Consider the following 16,916-nt stretch of genomic DNA (forward strand, 5'->3'; position numbering starts at 1 on the left):
GTGCTTACATCTGCTCATATATGGTGAGGTGGCCGACGTCAGCATCCTGTTTCTTTAGGAGTGAGAATCCTTGTTCAAAAACGAGCACACCCACTCTGGCAAGCCGCTGTCACAAGACGGGAGGGCGGAGTCATCCAAAGTCCGGAGCAGGTGAGCGACAAGGCACCGAGAAAATGAGGAGACAAACCCGGAAGATGACTGATCGGTTTTTCAGAATGAATGCAAAAGCTTTTTCAACGGCTGCAGTCCCCGGCCTTCACGTGTGATCAGTTAAAGCTATGACTACATGAGACTTTTCAGATGGTTTATTGATAATTTACTTCTAAGTAGTGACAAAAACTGTGTTGACAATAACTGAGATCTCTTAGAATTAAATGTCAATATAATTCAAACAATCTATGAAAATATTGTCAATGTTTAATTGTTGTATTTCAATGCTTTTATATATTTGTTACAGACTGAATGCAGTGGTATTGAGACAACAGACAGTAAACAAAATTATACATGGATTTGAATCTATTTTGGATCAACTTAACCAGAGAGGATTTAGAGAAGTTTTAATAGTTTACAGCATCTAGGTGTCCAGGGAAAGAGCTTCAAGTAAAATGTAAAAATTGATCTGTACAGCAGAATTGCTTTTCACCCTTTTAATCTTTTGATTCTTTCAAAATGGACAGTAACAGGCTACCAACAATAAAAAAGTAAATTTATAATAAGTACAATTTAATTGCTTTGAATGATACAAAACAGTGCAGACGAATAAATTAACACAAATAGATGACGTAACGTCTGTAATGATGCAGTGTATTTCAAAAAACGCCTTAGGGTGACTCTTATTTTGAAAAAGATCATCGGGAGTTTGTAATCTAACTTGACAGGTTATTCCGGAATATTTGTGAGGGGCGGGGAGGAAATGTGTTGGTAACCTGGAAAGCGGTGAAACAGCAAGTGATAAACACACGGACAAAAAAAGTTACTAAAATAATGCACAAACATGGCTGTGCTGGAACTGTACACCAAGGTAAGAGGGAAAACAAGCCTAATCTTTTAAAATACACGTAAGATCATGCTTCCATACAGTCTAGAGGTTGCAAGTTTACAGACGCATATGGAAACTTTGTCAGCGCTCTGAAAGGTTGTAAAGCAAACAGATCCACAGGAATTTAAAGGCGAAACACTTAGCTACATCTTTTTATAGTATAATATTATGAGGTAGCATATATGATGGAGTATTGGTTCCTATTGGGTGGATTTTCTCTTGCATGTATTGGTTTTAGTCACTTGTACAGTAAGCCATGGCATTAATAACTGAAATAATTATTTGTCACTTTTTTAATCATTTTAGTACAACAGAGTGTGGATATCAGATGAAGAACATGTGTGGAAATCGGCAGAGATTGTAAAAGATTTCCATTCAGGAGATAAAGTTCTTGAATTGCTTCTGGAGGATGGCTCTGTAAGTAAAATGGAAAGTGACTAATAATACCCTCAATATATGACTGTATTACATTTATAATGGTGAGAAGCACCAGCTGACCTGATTCTCCTACATCACCTATCACTGGACAGGAGTACTGCTACACTGTTGACCCGTCTAAACCACAACTCCCTCCTCTCCGAAACCCAGACATCTTGGTGGGGGAGAATGACCTGACAGCTCTGAGTTACTTGCATGAACCTGCAGTCCTGCACAATCTCAAAGTGCGATTTGTGGAGTCCAGAATCATCTATACCTACTGTGGTACAACTGCAAGAAGCCTTAAACTGACAAATGGGTGATAAATTAAAGGAAAACCTCTCACACTTGACCCTTACAATGAGGTGGTCCTGTGGCTCTGTAATGCATTTTTACTGTAAATTCATACGACGTTGCTCCAAGTGATCACAAACAGGATACTGATGCAGCTGATGCAGTCACGATGAATCACTGAATAACATGATAAGTATACAAATAATGACTCACATATTATGGCTTTAAGAGTCATCAGAGATTTTTGGCCAACATAGTGAACCAACACCTTACTAAAACACTTTATGCTGTTGTTGTGTTTTTTCGTTTTTGTTAATTTGTCACCCATTTGTGTAACTGAGTACTGAGGTGTTAGCAGGTTAAGTTTCTTGCTTAGTCTGTGTTGTTCCCTCATTTCAGGTATTATATTGGTGGCTCTAAATCCCTATAAGCAGCTTCCTATCTATGGAGATGCAATCATTCATGCCTACTCAGGACAGAACATGGGAGACATGGACCCTCATATATTTGCAGTGGCAGAGGAGGCTTACAAACAGATGGCAAGGTAAATAAAAGTTGAGATTGCCTCATTTAAGTTTTATAGTAGTTTTACATCAGCGAGAACTGATGGCTGTATGCAGATTGGAGGCAGTGAGCATGAGTCTGCAGATTTAAAAGGACTCTACTAACATATGCATGGGGCAAACTTTCTTGGTCAGCACCAAGAAAGTGTTAAAACATCTAAATAACTTGTACTTATGTACAGTTGTTTGAACTGATGCTCTTGGAATCTGCAGATCACTGAGTTCATTGGAGTCTCCCACTGTTCTGAGTATTAGTCAGTCCAATAAGTGCTGTCAGGCAAATCCTTTTTATGCTGGAAAAGGGAAACTGACAGTTGTAGGCAATCATGATCACTAATGAGAAGTTAATAGACCTTGGCCTTGTTAAGATAATAAACAATGTACAGCCTTCAGCCCCACTTATTAGATTTGAGTGAGTGTATGTATATCTATTTGACCCTGTGGGGGTTAGAGAAAAGCCAAACTCACTTCAAAATGCGCCTAATTATTGTTGGGTTTTTTTTTGTTTGTTTTTTAAACTCATTAAACATAATCATTCCACCCTGGAAAAAGAAAAGTCCAAAGAAATAATTAAAGGCCCCAAATTGCCATGACATCACCTGACCACAACTGTATGGTTGTGTGCTATGCGTGCATGCGTTTATGTCCTGGTGATCATTAAAATGAAATCTAGTCAATAACTGCCCAAGTAAGTCCCAAGTAATGCTTCAAGACACAGTGGTGCGTACTTTGTTTATATCCCCCTTTTCTTTCTCAGAAACCACAAGAACCAGTCTATCATAGTCAGCGGTGAATCTGGAGCTGGTAAAACGGTGTCTGCTCGATACGCTATGAGGTACTTTGCTGTTGTGAGCAAATCTGCAAATAAGACACGAGTTGAAGACAAAGTCCTGGCATCCAATCCAATAACAGAGGTACGATCTCGAGACTACACAAAACAGCTGTTGAACTAAACAGGCAAAAATGTTCACATATTTATTCATACACAAAAAAATCTTATAAATAGTTCTTATAATTCATTTCCTCTTAAGGCAATAGGAAATGCAAAGACCACTAGGAACGACAACAGCAGCCGTTTTGGGAAATACACAGAGATCAGCTTTGACAGGAAGTACCGGATCATCGGAGCAAACATGAGGACCTACCTGTTAGAGAAATCCAGAGTGGTCTTTCAGGTATGCATGATTGTGAGATCAGGATTCTTTCAAGTTTCGTTACTGTGTTTAATCCATAATACTAATCTTAAGTTCTGTTTTTGTTTCAGGCAGAAAATGAGCGTAATTACCACATATTTTACCAGATTTGTTCCTGTGCAGACTCACCAGCGTTTAAGAACCTGAGACTACGTAAGTATTTGCACTGAGGGTTTATTGTGGATCTGTGACACTTAACTGCTGCTGTTTTATTACTATTTAAACTAACTCACCCAGAAAACACAACTAAGTCTTGCAGTAGTTTATTATAAGCAGCATCAGTAATATAATCTTTCATCTGCAGAGAGTGCAGACAAGTTCAACTACACCTGCATGGGTGGTGACATAACCATTGAAGGTGTGAATGACAAGAAGGACTTGGAAGAGACTCGACAGACCTTCTCACTTCTGGGTAAAGGTTGCCTCAACATGACTGAAACCTCCCTTTATGATTTTAAAGTTTTATCTTAGCTTTAACGTCTTTTCTCCAGGATTGAAGGAGGACTTTCAGTCAGATGTGTTTAAAGTTCTGGCAGCCATTCTGCATTTGGGTAATGTGGAGATTAAAAACATAGGCGATGACAAATCATTAGTTCCCGTGAGTAGCTGTTCATAACTTGTGTGTGCGACCGATCTTGAATCATTCACCAGGTTATGTACAAAGCTTGATTTGTATATCTTTCAGCCCAGTGATCCACACCTGGCTGTCTTCTGCGAGCTGCTGGGGGTGAGCGCGGAGGGGCTCGTACGCTGGCTGTGCCATCGGAGGATCGTTCTGGTAGCCGAAACGGTTGTGAAGCCGGTCCCCAAAGATCGGGCAGTAAATGCCAGAGACGCTCTAGCTAAGCATATCTATGCCCATCTGTTTGACTGCATTATAAACAGGATAAACACAGCACTACAGGTGCCAGGAAAGCAACATGCTTTCATTGGTGTTCTGGACATTTATGGGTAATGCAAGCGCAACTCTTTTTTCTTTTTCTTTTTTTCAATATGTGTGCAGCTTTCTTTTGCTGACATTTTTAAATGTCCATTCTGTTTTTTTTCCTTCAGTTTTGAAACATTTGACATCAACAGCTTTGAACAGTTTTGCATCAACTATGCAAACGAAAAGCTTCAACAGCAGTTTAACCTGGTCAGCAATGCCTTCTTCCACATTCACTGCTAATTACCACACGCACCTCTTTACCAGCTTACACGTTTATTCTCTTGGGTCTTTTCAGCATGTATTCAAGCTGGAGCAAGAGGAGTACATGAAAGAGGACATCCCATGGACGCTGATAGATTTCTATGACAATCAACCTGTCATCGATCTGATTGAAGCAAAGATGGGGATCCTTGACTTGCTCGATGAAGAATGTTTAGTAAGATCTGATTAATAATAGGATCTTGGTGTTATCAGTCACAAATTGCATTTTGACTTGATTGTCAGCATCTTTTTTTTTTACGTCTTTCTGCTTCACAGTTCCCTCAAGGCACCGATCAAAGCTGGTTGCAAAAGCTTTATAACTACCTACAAGCCAGCCCTATGTTTGAGAAGCCCAGGTTATCAAATGAGGCCTTTGTGATTCAGCACTTTGCAGACAAGGTGGAGTCTAATCACCTGGCATCTGCACAATATAGCAAAAAATTCCCTGCCGTTATAAACTTTATGAACTCTTTTCTTATATACATATTTCTACAGGTGGAATATCAGTGCAGAGGTTTTCTCGAGAAGAACAGAGATGCTCTCTATGAAGAACTCGTGGACATGATGAGGTCTAGTAAGGTAATCAAAAGCCTTCACGTATGTTCACTTTATGTTTGCTTTTCCTCATTTTAACAGATTCCTCTTATTTGCAAATGTTATCAGTTACCTTTTCTGGCCAACTTTTTCCAAGAGGAGGAGAAGAACACTGCGATCGGTAAGAGTGTCAAAGTGAAGCCCGCCAGGCCTTCAGTGAAACCAGCCAATAAAAACCTGAGAACCTCAGTGGGAGATAAGGTGCTAATGTTTGCTCTGTTTCTCTGCTTTGCTCTAGGCTGAACTCACATTCTCACTGAAGTTCACATACTGTATTGTTTCCTATCCAACCGGCTGAATTTGTATTTCTGTTCTGTCTCTTGAACGATGTTGTTGAATGCAGTTTCGCAGCTCCCTCTCCTTACTCATGGAAACACTGAATGCGACCACGCCTCACTACGTGCGCTGCATTAAGCCTAACGATGAAAAGCTCCCATTTGAGTATGATTACTAATGAATTTTTAATTCAGATGTTTCACTCTTGTGTCACTGAAGTGTTTGCTCATGTTTCTGTTTTTGGTGTTTTCTCATGTTTTTAGGTATGACTCCAGGAGGGTAGTGCAGCAGCTGCGAGCCTGCGGAGTCCTTGAAACTATTCGTATCAGTGCACAGAGCTACCCATCCAGGTGACTGTATATATATATATATATATATATGTTCATGCAGCATAATTACAACTTATAGCATGTTCAGCTCCATGTCATCATGCTGAGTATTGGCATGGTTTTTGTTTTTAGGTGGACATACATTGAGTTTTACAGCAGATACAGTATCCTAATGTCACACATGGAGGCAGACCTCAATGAGAAGAAACAGACTTGCAAGAATGTGCTGCAGAGGTTGATTCACGTATGTTGTATCATATGGCACTCACTAATGTAAGTGTCATTCATGGCCGTGCATCACTTTGTCCTCATGGCTTGCTCCCCAGGACTCTAACCAGTATAAGTTTGGCCGGACAAAGATCTTCTTCAGAGCTGGTCAGGTAGCTTATCTCGAGAAGCTGCGTCTGGACCGACTTCGAGGAGCCTGTGAGACCATCCAGAAACATGCTCGTGGATGGAGCCAGAGGAGGAAGTACCTGGCCCTAAGAAAGGCCGCCATCATTCTCCAGCAGTATGTCCGTGGAAAGAGGACAATCCGGTTAGAACCGTTCACTTGTTTGAGTTTTGTTGACCTGCATCCTGTAAAGATTCCTCTTAAGATTATAAAATGAATATACACTTATTTTGTTTGTAAACCTTCAGTAAAACAGTGACTGCTGCGACACTGAAGCAGGGCTGGGCAGCATTGGTGATACAGAGACACTGGAGAGGCTACCGCCTGAGGCAGGTCTACCAGGTAGTGCGTCTGGCAACCATCACCATCCAGGCCTTCACACGAGGTTGGATAGCTCGTAAACGATACAAGAAGGTCTGTAACAGACAGTTTACGAATCATTTTCATCACTAAAATAAATATTGTTGACAAATTGAATGTAACCTCCTGATTTATGTAAACCTCAGATGATAGAAGAACACAAAGCGCTGGTTATCCAGAAGTATGCCAGAGCGTGGCTGGCACGACGGCGATTTCAGACTATGCGTCGGCTCGTGCTTAATGTCCAGCTCTCCTACCGGGTGCAGCAGCTCAGAAAGAAGATTGAAGAGCAGGTAACGGTGCTTCGAGACAAATTTTAGCTGTGATTTTCTTTTTGTTTTTTGCAGATAATGTAATTTAATGTGTTCCCTGACAGAACAAAGAGAATCGTGGATTATTGGAAAGGTTGACAAGCTTGGCAAACTCACACTCCCAAACTATGGAAAAGCTTCAGGGTCTGGAGACACAGCTGGAAAAATCAACCAACCAGAAGGCTTCTTTAGAGAAACGAGAGAAGAAAGCTAAAGAAGATGCCAGTTTGGTTAGTATTGAAGTTGATGCCTGAAGTCTGTTTGTGTCTTTGCTGCATTTTTGTTTGCAGAGGAAGCGCTCTGTTTGAGATCCTTTAGGAAAACCTGTTTTTCTTGCCTAGACAATCGCACAACTTCAAAAGGAAGTAGAAGTTCTCAACCTTGAGAAGGAGAAGTTGGAGAAAACATTTGAAGCTTCTACCAAAGACGCCAAAGGTAATAAGAGTTGAGATTTCTGTATAAACACCACAGTGACTGCGTTTGCGTCACATTTGTGACTGGCCTCACAATCTTTCAGAGACCTTTGATCAAGTAAAGAGGAACCTTCTGGAAGAAAAAGAAAATGAAGCAAGGCTTAGAAAGTAAGTATTTAAAAAGTGAGATTTATCATCTACAGCTGGGGTTCCAACTCCTTTTAGTTTATGTGCAACACACAGCCCAGTTTGATCTCAAGCGGTGGGACCAGTATAACAATTGCAGAATTCAATTCAATTCAATTTTGTTTATATAGCTCCCCTTATGAGCAAGCACTTTGGGGACAGTGTGAGGGAAAAAGAAAAACACTGCTGGTGTACAGCATGGTTGAGCAAATATTTAAGCTAATATTTCTCCCAAAGAAGCTATATATATATCCCAGCTTCTTTGGTTTAATCAGATAGCTTTTTCTTCTCTGAAGGATCGCGGAAAACAACATTGAAATTCAGAGACAGGACCACGAGGCCGAGGTGGCAACTCTGAAAGAGGAGATAAAAAGGCTGAAAGAAGAACGAGTCATCCTGCAGAGAAAGTTAGAAGAGGGGGCGCAGGCGAACTCAGACCTGCAGGAGCAGGTCATCCAGCTCACCAAGCATGTCAAACTAATTCCCGAGCTACGCAGAGATCTGAACAACCTGCAAAATCAGAGAAATAACATGGAGAGAAAGATGAAGCAGCAGTCGGAACAAGCAAGAGGTGTGTATAGAATTTTATGTAAAAAAAAAAAAAACTCCTTTGTGTAAAGAAAAAGAAGTTGTTTGTTGATGAGCCTTGAATGTTTTCTGCAGGTAAAGTGAGTGAGATCGCAAGGCAGCTTCTTGAAGGTGTTGTTGAAGAGGAAGTTCTTCTGGGGTAATCCAGATATTTTGAGCACTGTGTTTCCTCACTTCATCTCTATTAGTCATTTAATCTGACACATTGTTTCTCCAAAGGATGACTTCTGACGAATCAGAGAAGATTTATGAAGTTGAAGATTTGCTGTCAGCCTTTGAACGCCTACAAAAAGCCATCAGGTCTTCATTTTTCAACCATAGCAAACCACTTTCTTATTAACAGAAACGTGCAGCTTTCCTTCTGGGTGTCTGTACTTGAATTTGTTAAATGTCTCACATTTGTTGGCAGGATTCTAGAAAACCACCAGAGGGAGCAGAAGGAAAGCTATGAGACTCAAGTAGAGGGCTTGAAATTGAAAGTGGACCACCTTGAGAATGAGAACAGCAAGCTGCAAAACCTGTTCCAGGAGAAAAGCAATGTCAATGAAAATATTTGCCAAGAAGTGTCCAGACTCAGCAGTGAAAACTCAGTATGTCATTGCACGTATTATTCGATACGTCACGGGTTAAAGGTGCGAGCTTCAGAATGTAACTGTGACGTCTGCTTTAATTTCATTCGCAGGTGATCCCGGAGCTGAAGCTGCGGGTTTCAGAGCTGCAGAGACAGAAACAAGAGCTTGAAGGCCTTGTTGAGGAGCAGAAAAGAGAATTAACAGGTACACTCTTTTGTTCAGGAGTCTCGCAGTGAAGCAGATTACTGTTTTAACTTGCTCTTTTATTTTTATGTCATTCAACAGAAAAAAACAAAGAGATCTCTCACAATCTTCAAAAGAAGATTACAGAAGAGAGCTCACAACGGAGGTAAATTACTCAGCGGTAGTGATGTCTTTCTTGATTAAAGTAGTGATGGTCATATCTGGTTCATCCTGATTTTGGATGTTTTTTTTAGGTACTTTGAGGAAAAAGCTGAAGAGCTGGAGGGGGAGAAGAGAGAGCTTCAAGGCAGAGTAGAGGAGCTGGAAGAGGAGAATGATCACTTGAAGAGACAGCAGCTGATGGAGAATGAGGTCAAAAGCAAACTCAGAGAGGAGACTTCACGGTTAACTGCTGAGAACATGGTGCGTTGAGCGTACGAAGGGTAGAAGGTTACAGTGAGAGTAAACCAATAACTGATTCCACTTTTAATTCAGGACTTTGACGAGCTGCTCGACCAGAAAGACAGATTAATAAAGAAACTTCAGACTCAAGTTAAGAGCCTCGAAACGTCACAGAGAGGTAGCACTGGAGCTCCTGCGCCACATGTAAACAAAGAAATCGAGTCCATACAAGCTGTCTCAACTTTTTCATCACATTTATTGTTTCTCAAACAGCGAGGCAAAAAACTGCATCCACCCTTCCCAAAGATTACCTTGGCATGTTGGAGTACAAGAGAGAGGATGAACCAAGGCTCATTGAAAACATCATTCTGGGTATTCTTCCCCTGCACTATGTCTGCAATATGCCCATGTTACCTGCCTTTTATTTAATAATCATATAAGCTATTTGATCCATGGATGTGAGCAGGAGTGAGGGTATTAAAACTCGGATGAATGGATAAACCATATTCTCGGACAAATTTGTCCCAATTTCCTCGCAGATCTGAAACTCAAAGGCGTGGCGGTCAACATGATCCCGACCCTGCCAGCTTACATCCTCTTCATGTGCATCCGCCATGCGGACTACCTGAACGATGAGGCAAAACTCAAGTCCCTTATGAATGCAATCATTGGTGGAGTCAAGAAAGTCATCGTGGTAAAGTTAACTATTTTTGTAACCCTTGTTTAACCAGGAAGTAAAACTCTTGAGCTCAAGATTCTCGTTTGGGGTTTTGCACCCCAGATAGGTGGGGTTAAGCTAGCTGAGAAACAAGTCCTAGCAGGAGGAGGTGGGGTAGACCCAGGACATGCTGCAGAGATTATATCTCTTGGCTGGCCTGGGAACACCTCTCTGTTCCCCTGGATATATATGGATAGACTGGTGAATGGATTGATGTATTTTGAGGTATTGTTAATATCTAATAATGTAAACAACATTTTCCTGTTTTAGAGTCATCAAAAAGATTTAGAGTTCCTGTCCTTCTGGCTCTCAAACACCCACCAGCTCCTCAACTGTCTGAAGCAGTACAGCGGGGAGGAAGTACAAATTTACTTTTTTTTAAAAAAAATCAGTAGTTACTGTTTCATTTCTGTCTGTTGATAATATCATATACATATTAAAATGCTCTTGTTTTCCATCCTGTTAACAAAAGGAGTTCCTGAAGCAAAGTACACCTCGCCAGAAAAAAAACTGCTTGCAGAATTTCGATTTGTCGGAACACAGACAGATTCTCAGCGATCTGGCCATCCAAATCTATCATCGGTTTATCTCAGTCATGCAAAAGACTCTTACTCCCACTATTGGTAATGTTTTTTCAAATGTAATATTTTGCCAAAAAAATCCTTTTATGAGTAAGCTAAACCCTACTTCTACACTTTCTTAGTACCCGGCATGCTGGAGCACGAGAGTCTACAGGGGATTTCTAGCATGAAGCCGACGGGCTTCAGGAAGCGTTCCAACAGCTTCTATGAGGAATCAGAGACCTACACCATCTCCTCCATCCTCCAGCATCTAACTGTCTTCCACTCCACCATGAACCACCATAGTCTGGACCAGGGCCTCATCAAACAAGTGATCAAACAGCTGTTCTACCTCGTGGCTGCGATCACTCTTAACAACATCATGCTCCGCAAGGACATGTGCTCCTGCAGGAAGGGGATGCAGATCAGGTCTGTGCTCGCAGATCAGGTATGTGCTTTGAACACAACTCAAAGAGAGTTTAGTTTAACAGCTGCTTTCTCTTTTCAGATGCAACATCAGTTATCTAGAAGAGTGGCTGAAAGAGAAGGAACTTCAAAACGTGAATGCTATGGATACTTTGAAGCCACTGGCTCAAACTGCGTGGTTACTGCAAGTCAACAAATCCACTGATGATGATGCCAAGGAGATCATTGAAAAATGCTCTGAACTCAGCCCCGTTCAGGTACTTCCATCTGTTGTCTAAAATGTGGTTTTGGTGGGTTCTTTTTTTTTCATTTTTAAATCTCGCACTAAACTCCAACCTAACATTAAAATTTGTAGATTGTCAAAATTTTGAACTCGTACACGCCCATTGACGATTTTGAAAAAAGAGTGACATCATCGTTTGTCCGCAAAGTTCAGGTGAGCCCAGCTGTTCATTTTCAAATATAAACACCCTCCTAGCCAAAATAAATACAGTTGACTAAGCTGTCAATATATTTCTCATTCCAGTCTTTGCTCCAAGACCACGAAGGCTCCGCACAGCTGATGCTGGATGCAGATTATCGTTTCCAGGTCACGTTTCCATTCTGCACGTCCACACAGGCTCTGGAGCTGCTGCAGGTCCCGAACAGCCTTCATCTCGACTTCCTCAACAGGATCTGACACATAGATCCTTTGACATTTTTACTCCTTATGCTGAGTCTTAGTCAGTCTGTTTAAAGTTGCACTAGATTGTAGATAGAAATATTTAAGCACTTTCATTAAAACCCTGTACAGCACATGTTTAAAACAAAGAACAACTGAATAACATTGCAACATTTTGACCAAACACGACATAGCAATGATATTTTATTCTTGTGTACTGTATATAATATGTGTGTGTGTGTGTGTGTGTGTACATTTTTATTTAAATTGCAATAACATGCTAAATAAATGAATAAAGGCATTATCTTGGATTAAAGCTATACCAATGCAAACCTATTTTATACTATCATATACTCAGGTTAAAATACAGCAAGGCTAAAATATGAGTTAATTAAATGCTCACTGTGTATTTTTTTCATATGTGTGTCCTGTAGTTGAATCAGAGGATGTAAGATGTGAAAATGAAGTAATATGAATTTATAAAATAGCATGCCAAATCACCAACTCATAACAGCTCATTAAAAAAAATGAAGAAGAATAAAATTACTTTAACAAACAATATTACTTGTTTTCTCAGTAATTCTTTTTTGGTTAAAATGAAAACATCTTTGCTCCATTTCAGCATATTAAAATGCCAGAAAGCCCTCTCTCCCTCTCCCTCTGCCACATTAATGCCTTTCAGGCAAACGAGCTTGTCCCTTCTCTTCATGTGGGCAGCGTGAAAAAAATGCATTATTAAGCTGAGTGTAGTGTTGCTTAGGGGATGCATCCTGTGTGTGTGTGTGTGTGTGTGTGTGTGTGTGTGTGTGTGTGCGGCAGCATCACCGGGATGCAGGATCCTCCTCCCCTGGAAACTGGAGGAGCATCTTCGCCCTCTGACGTCATGACAGCAGCATCAGCTGTTAGCTCTGCTCTAAGCCTTTTCGCTGCCGATCGCTTCCTGCTCAAAGGAAATATATGAGATCCCCTCCAACCCCTGAAATGGCGACACAGGAGGTACCGCTGAACGAGACTCTGGCTCACCTCAAAACGGAGTCGGAGACGCTGAAGTCGAAGCTGGAGGAGGAAAGAGCGAAGCTGCACGATGTCGAGCGTGAGTGCTAAAAAAATGGAGAGGCCCTGATTCATTCCTGCGTTTACCCTGTGACGGGACGGATAACAGCGAGCGTCTCCTCATAGCCTCACGTTTCTCCGCCAGAAGTCAAAGATCGCCGGTGTTACCGGAGATGGGGGATTTGGCGGAGCAGATTATCGATCCGATCGGCGCCGATGTCACCGATTTGTCAAGAGACGGGGGCAGGCTGTTTTGTTTGCCTCCCCATTTCATAGCCTAATACTTTCATCCATGTTTCATCCATGGACTGTTTTCCTTTACTTTCTTTCTTTTTATTTATTGATTTATTTTTACTCATGTTTTACTCATAATATCTGAACAATATGACAATTAAAGCAAGAGTGTGAAATAAAAACGTGAAAATCAAGCACAGGTCATTTCTGATGCATATTTTATGTGATTCGGGCTATCTGAGACATGGCAGATTAAAAATAGATTAATTCAATATTCCTCCATTTAGATGGGCCTGCTGTAGTTTAATCCTGGCTGCTGCCACGAGTGTTAATGTGGGGACATGTTTAATGTATAATATACATGTGTGTTTGTGCAGTACATCAGGTGGCAGAGAAGGTGGAGGGGCTTGGCCAGTTTGTCATGAAGACCCGGAGGACCCTGAAGGGGCACGGGAATAAAGTTCTGTGCATGGACTGGTGCAAGGACAAGAGGAGGATCGTCAGCTCCTCACAGGTCACAAACCCCTAGTCTCGTTTCCAGCTGACTGCAGAGCAAGTTTGTTGTTGGTGGCATGTGTTTTAAAAGTGTACAAACCTTTATTATCTTTTGATACAGGATGGAAAAGTTATTGTGTGGGACGCTTTCACCACCAACAAGGTAACTTTTACTTTTCATGGGTCACGTATTCTTAGATATTTGTATTTTTTGCTTTTGAATCGATAACAATAAAAATAATATAAATTTCCATGATGGTAATAAGTTTGCTTTAGATAGAATTTTTTTTTTTTAGATCAGATAGGAGTGACACATAGGATTTGTGCATCAATATATCTATTGTGTGCTGATGGTAAATCCAACTGTCCTGTTTTTATGAAGGAGACATCAGAGTTAGATGATAAAAACTGAAATTGTGTAAAAGTGTTTTCTAAAGTTTTCTACATGGGACAAACCAAAGCTAGTTGTTCTGCTTTGATTATGGATAATGAATTCTCCCTGTGCGGCTCGAGCACAAAAGCCTTGTCTTCTGATGTTTATAGGAACATGCTGTGACAATGCCTTGCACCTGGGTGATGGCCTGTGCCTATGCCCCCTCTGGCTGCGCTGTAGCTTGTGGGTGAGTGCGTTACTCTCTATGATGATCCAGATCTGGTTGTATTTTGCTGTATTTTTTGTTGCTTTTCTGTATTTTGTTTTTGTGGTAAAGTGTGTAGCTTCTCTGTTGCAGAGGCCTGGACAATAAATGCTCAGTTTATCCTCTGTCTTTGGACAAGAATGAGAACTTAGCTGCAAAGAAGAAGTCAGTGGCCATGCACACAAACTACCTGTCTGCTTGTAGCTTCACCAACTCGGATATGCAGGTGAGAAAACTGTCACCACACTCTAAAAACATCCACAAACCACTGAGGATCATGGGTAAAATGCCTGTGGAAACAGTAGCTGCAAGCTACCTTTTTATTTTTCTCTCAATCAGATATCACTTCCTTCTATATTCCAGTGAGAGCTCCCATACTTTGTTAATAATTTACAAGTTTGACTTCCTGGTCACATGAGGTGTCACACTGCAAAGGCAGTCCATTTACAACTACATGATAGCCTGTAACGACTTCTTTCTTTTTTTTCTCTTGCCGCATGCATTCAAGATCCTGACGTCCAGCGGGGATGGAACATGTGCATTATGGGATGTTGAGAGTGGGCAGCTGTTACAGAGTTTCCATGGACACGCTGCAGACGTGTTGTGTCTGGATCTGGCCCCATCTGAAACCGGAAACACGTTTGTTTCGGGGGTGAGGACACTTTCTGCACAGCTTTCGGTACAGCTTACTTAAAGAGGCTAAACACTGAAATTTTTGACACTTTCTGCTTTGCTTTCATTGGCAGGGCTGTGATAAGAAGGCCAATGTCTGGGATATGCGTTCAGGGCAGTGTATTCAGTCCTTTGAAACTCACGAGTCAGACATAAATAGCGTACGGTAAGTCACACCCTTGTAATGGCTCCTGAATATAAGTGTAGAGAAGGTAAGTGTAAAGATGAGTGCCTTTTCTATTTATAATTACGCATTAAAAGGAAGTGTTTTAAAGGCCTCATCATGTGTGCATTATCATAACATATTTTATGTTATTGTAATGGCCTCTATATTTTTGTTTGCAAACAAAAATGTTAAAATCTGGAGTCTCATTTTCTTATGCTACCACTAGGAGTTGCTATAAGTCAGAAGTATTCAAATCTTACATGTAAGAGCTTTAAAAATTGATTTCTTATTACTGCTGTCTGTATTTTAACAGATACTATCCCAGCGGAGACGCTTTTGCATCTGGATCGGATGACGCTACAGTAAGAATTGATTTCTTCATGTTACCTTTGACTGGTGAAGCCAGTTTTCATGTGCAGCGTGCTGCAGATAATTAATCATAATTACACTGCACCATAAAAAAACAGAAAAAAATGAAAACACTCCCCTTTGTTACAGTGCCGCCTGTATGACCTAAGGGCAGACAGGGAAGTGGCTATCTATTCCAAAGACAGCATCATATTTGGCGTCTCCAGTGTTGATTTCTCGCTCAGTGGTACGATATATAGAATATTTACCTTCGCCGTTGTTTGTACTGAGCTTAAGGATAATGCCGCTAAAACATTTTGGGTGTGCCCTCTCTTTCCCCAGGCCGGCTACTGTTTGGTGGCTACAACGACTACACCATTAATGTTTGGGATGTTCTCAAAGGAACACGGGTCTCTATTCTGTTTGGACACGAGAACCGTGTCAGCACCCTGCGGGTTTCCCCTGATGGGACAGCCTTCTGCACAGGTTCCTGGGACCACACTCTTCGGGTATGATATCTGATCTGGCACATGTGATTACTCCAGGTTTCTGTCTGGTTATATCTTGTAATGTCTATTTTCTTTGCCTTCCAGATCTGGGCCTAAGCATCAAGACAAAAACGATTAAATAGTAGACAGACCTACTGAAGACACACTGATGTTTCTGTTTGCTAGAGTACAATCACAGAGATAGAGACTCAGTTTTGATTGTACATAGGGCACATCAATAGCATTGTATATACTCCAGTGTTTTGGCCAGGGTAGATTTACATATTTTAAAGAGTAATAAACCAAATGGCTAGCTTGCATTACAATGTGATGGGAAGAAAAGGTGCACAGAAGTTCTTACGATTACATCTATGAAGTTTAAAACAAGTATATTACTGAAAATATTATTGGTAGTGGCTTGCATCAGTCTAGGATAGAAGTGACACAATAATGTGATGTGTTAATTAGCCCACATGGAGGAAAATACATGTTTACTTATTGTTATTATTTTTTATTAAACAAATGAGGACATTCATTCAGAGGAGACATCAAAGAGCAGGGGGGCTTTTCTGTGAATGGCAAAAGTAATGAGAAATAATAATGAGATTTATGGAGAAAGGTACAAATTAATATTTTATTTTGGAAATTATATTAAATGTACATCTAACAAACAACGTGTGCACCCAACAGCTGCTTCTCACCTGCCAATATAATACTGTATCAATATCAATGCAAAGAAAGCACATTAATAGGTAAACATGAGATGAATGATTTTTTTTCATACCTGTAATTTAAAATATGGTTTACTACATCTTTTTGCGTTTCCAGATGTGGAAGCCACTCACTACTCGATGTGCACTAGAGACACCCTGAACTTGTGCTACCCCACTGTTGAAATACTAATAAGTTAAAAAAAAATTAATTAAAAAATATATATACATATAATTGAATGTACTCCTTTTCATGCAGTTGTCCAATGGTTGTAATTTCATATTTAGAGTAATTATTGTAGTTTAGTGTACAGATATGCAGGGGACTGTTAATCAAACTATTACAAACATAATAAAATCAGTTTTGAATATCGCTCCTACGTGTCTCTTTATTATTATTATTATTATTATTATTATTATTATTATTATTATCTCAGCAGAGTG

General features: G+C 40.5%; 2 protein-coding genes across 2 annotated transcripts; both read left to right on the plus strand.

The window, feature by feature from the left end:
• The first annotated feature begins 907 nt into the window (after positions 1–907).
• On the plus strand, positions 908–12,227 carry myo5c (myosin VC). Its single transcript, XM_082541752.1, has 40 exons — positions 908–1,021; positions 1,346–1,456; positions 1,570–1,741; positions 2,150–2,294; positions 3,071–3,227; positions 3,345–3,488; positions 3,578–3,659; positions 3,811–3,918; positions 3,998–4,104; positions 4,192–4,457; positions 4,560–4,641; positions 4,730–4,870; positions 4,972–5,094; positions 5,191–5,274; positions 5,359–5,490; positions 5,633–5,730; positions 5,829–5,915; positions 6,027–6,138; positions 6,221–6,432; positions 6,537–6,702; positions 6,795–6,941; positions 7,025–7,189; positions 7,301–7,394; positions 7,477–7,540; positions 7,855–8,129; positions 8,222–8,285; positions 8,366–8,446; positions 8,556–8,736; positions 8,829–8,922; positions 9,004–9,067; positions 9,156–9,324; positions 9,397–9,481; positions 9,577–9,675; positions 9,843–9,997; positions 10,292–10,381; positions 10,494–10,644; positions 10,725–11,010; positions 11,090–11,264; positions 11,363–11,443; positions 11,534–12,227. Exons 1-40 carry the CDS (start codon positions 995–997, stop codon positions 11,684–11,686), a joined length of 5,229 nt encoding a protein of 1,742 aa, XP_082397878.1. The 5' UTR covers positions 908–994; the 3' UTR covers positions 11,687–12,227.
• Positions 12,228–12,505: 278 nt separating this feature from the next.
• On the plus strand, positions 12,506–16,846 carry gnb5a (guanine nucleotide binding protein (G protein), beta 5a). Its single transcript, XM_082539840.1, has 11 exons — positions 12,506–12,761; positions 13,333–13,469; positions 13,572–13,613; positions 13,994–14,070; positions 14,182–14,314; positions 14,597–14,740; positions 14,835–14,926; positions 15,240–15,288; positions 15,425–15,521; positions 15,617–15,783; positions 15,868–16,846. The coding sequence occupies exons 1-11, from the start codon at positions 12,626–12,628 to the stop codon at positions 15,877–15,879; spliced, it is 1,086 nt and encodes a 361-aa protein (XP_082395966.1). The 5' UTR covers positions 12,506–12,625; the 3' UTR covers positions 15,880–16,846.
• Positions 16,847–16,916: the final 70 nt, after the last annotated feature.

Source organism: Aulonocara stuartgranti (genome assembly GCF_965226115.1).
Source record: "Aulonocara stuartgranti genome assembly, chromosome: 7".
Taxonomy (NCBI): domain Eukaryota; kingdom Metazoa; phylum Chordata; class Actinopteri; order Cichliformes; family Cichlidae; genus Aulonocara; species Aulonocara stuartgranti.

Coding starts and splice junctions, on each gene's coding strand:
- myo5c (XM_082541752.1), top strand. CDS start 995: ATGGCTGTGCTGGAACTGTACACCAAG. Junction 1,742..2,149: donor AATCATCTATACCTACTGTG/GTACAACTGCAA, acceptor CCCTCATTTCAG/GTATTATATTGGTGGCTCTA. Junction 9,676..9,842: donor CATTGAAAACATCATTCTGG/GTATTCTTCCCC, acceptor ATTTCCTCGCAG/ATCTGAAACTCAAAGGCGTG.
- gnb5a (XM_082539840.1), top strand. CDS start 12,626: ATGAGATCCCCTCCAACCCCTGAAATGGCGACACAGGAGGTACCGCTG. Junction 13,614..13,993: donor ACGCTTTCACCACCAACAAG/GTAACTTTTACT, acceptor TGATGTTTATAG/GAACATGCTGTGACAATGCC. Junction 14,071..14,181: donor GGCTGCGCTGTAGCTTGTGG/GTGAGTGCGTTA, acceptor TCTCTGTTGCAG/AGGCCTGGACAATAAATGCT.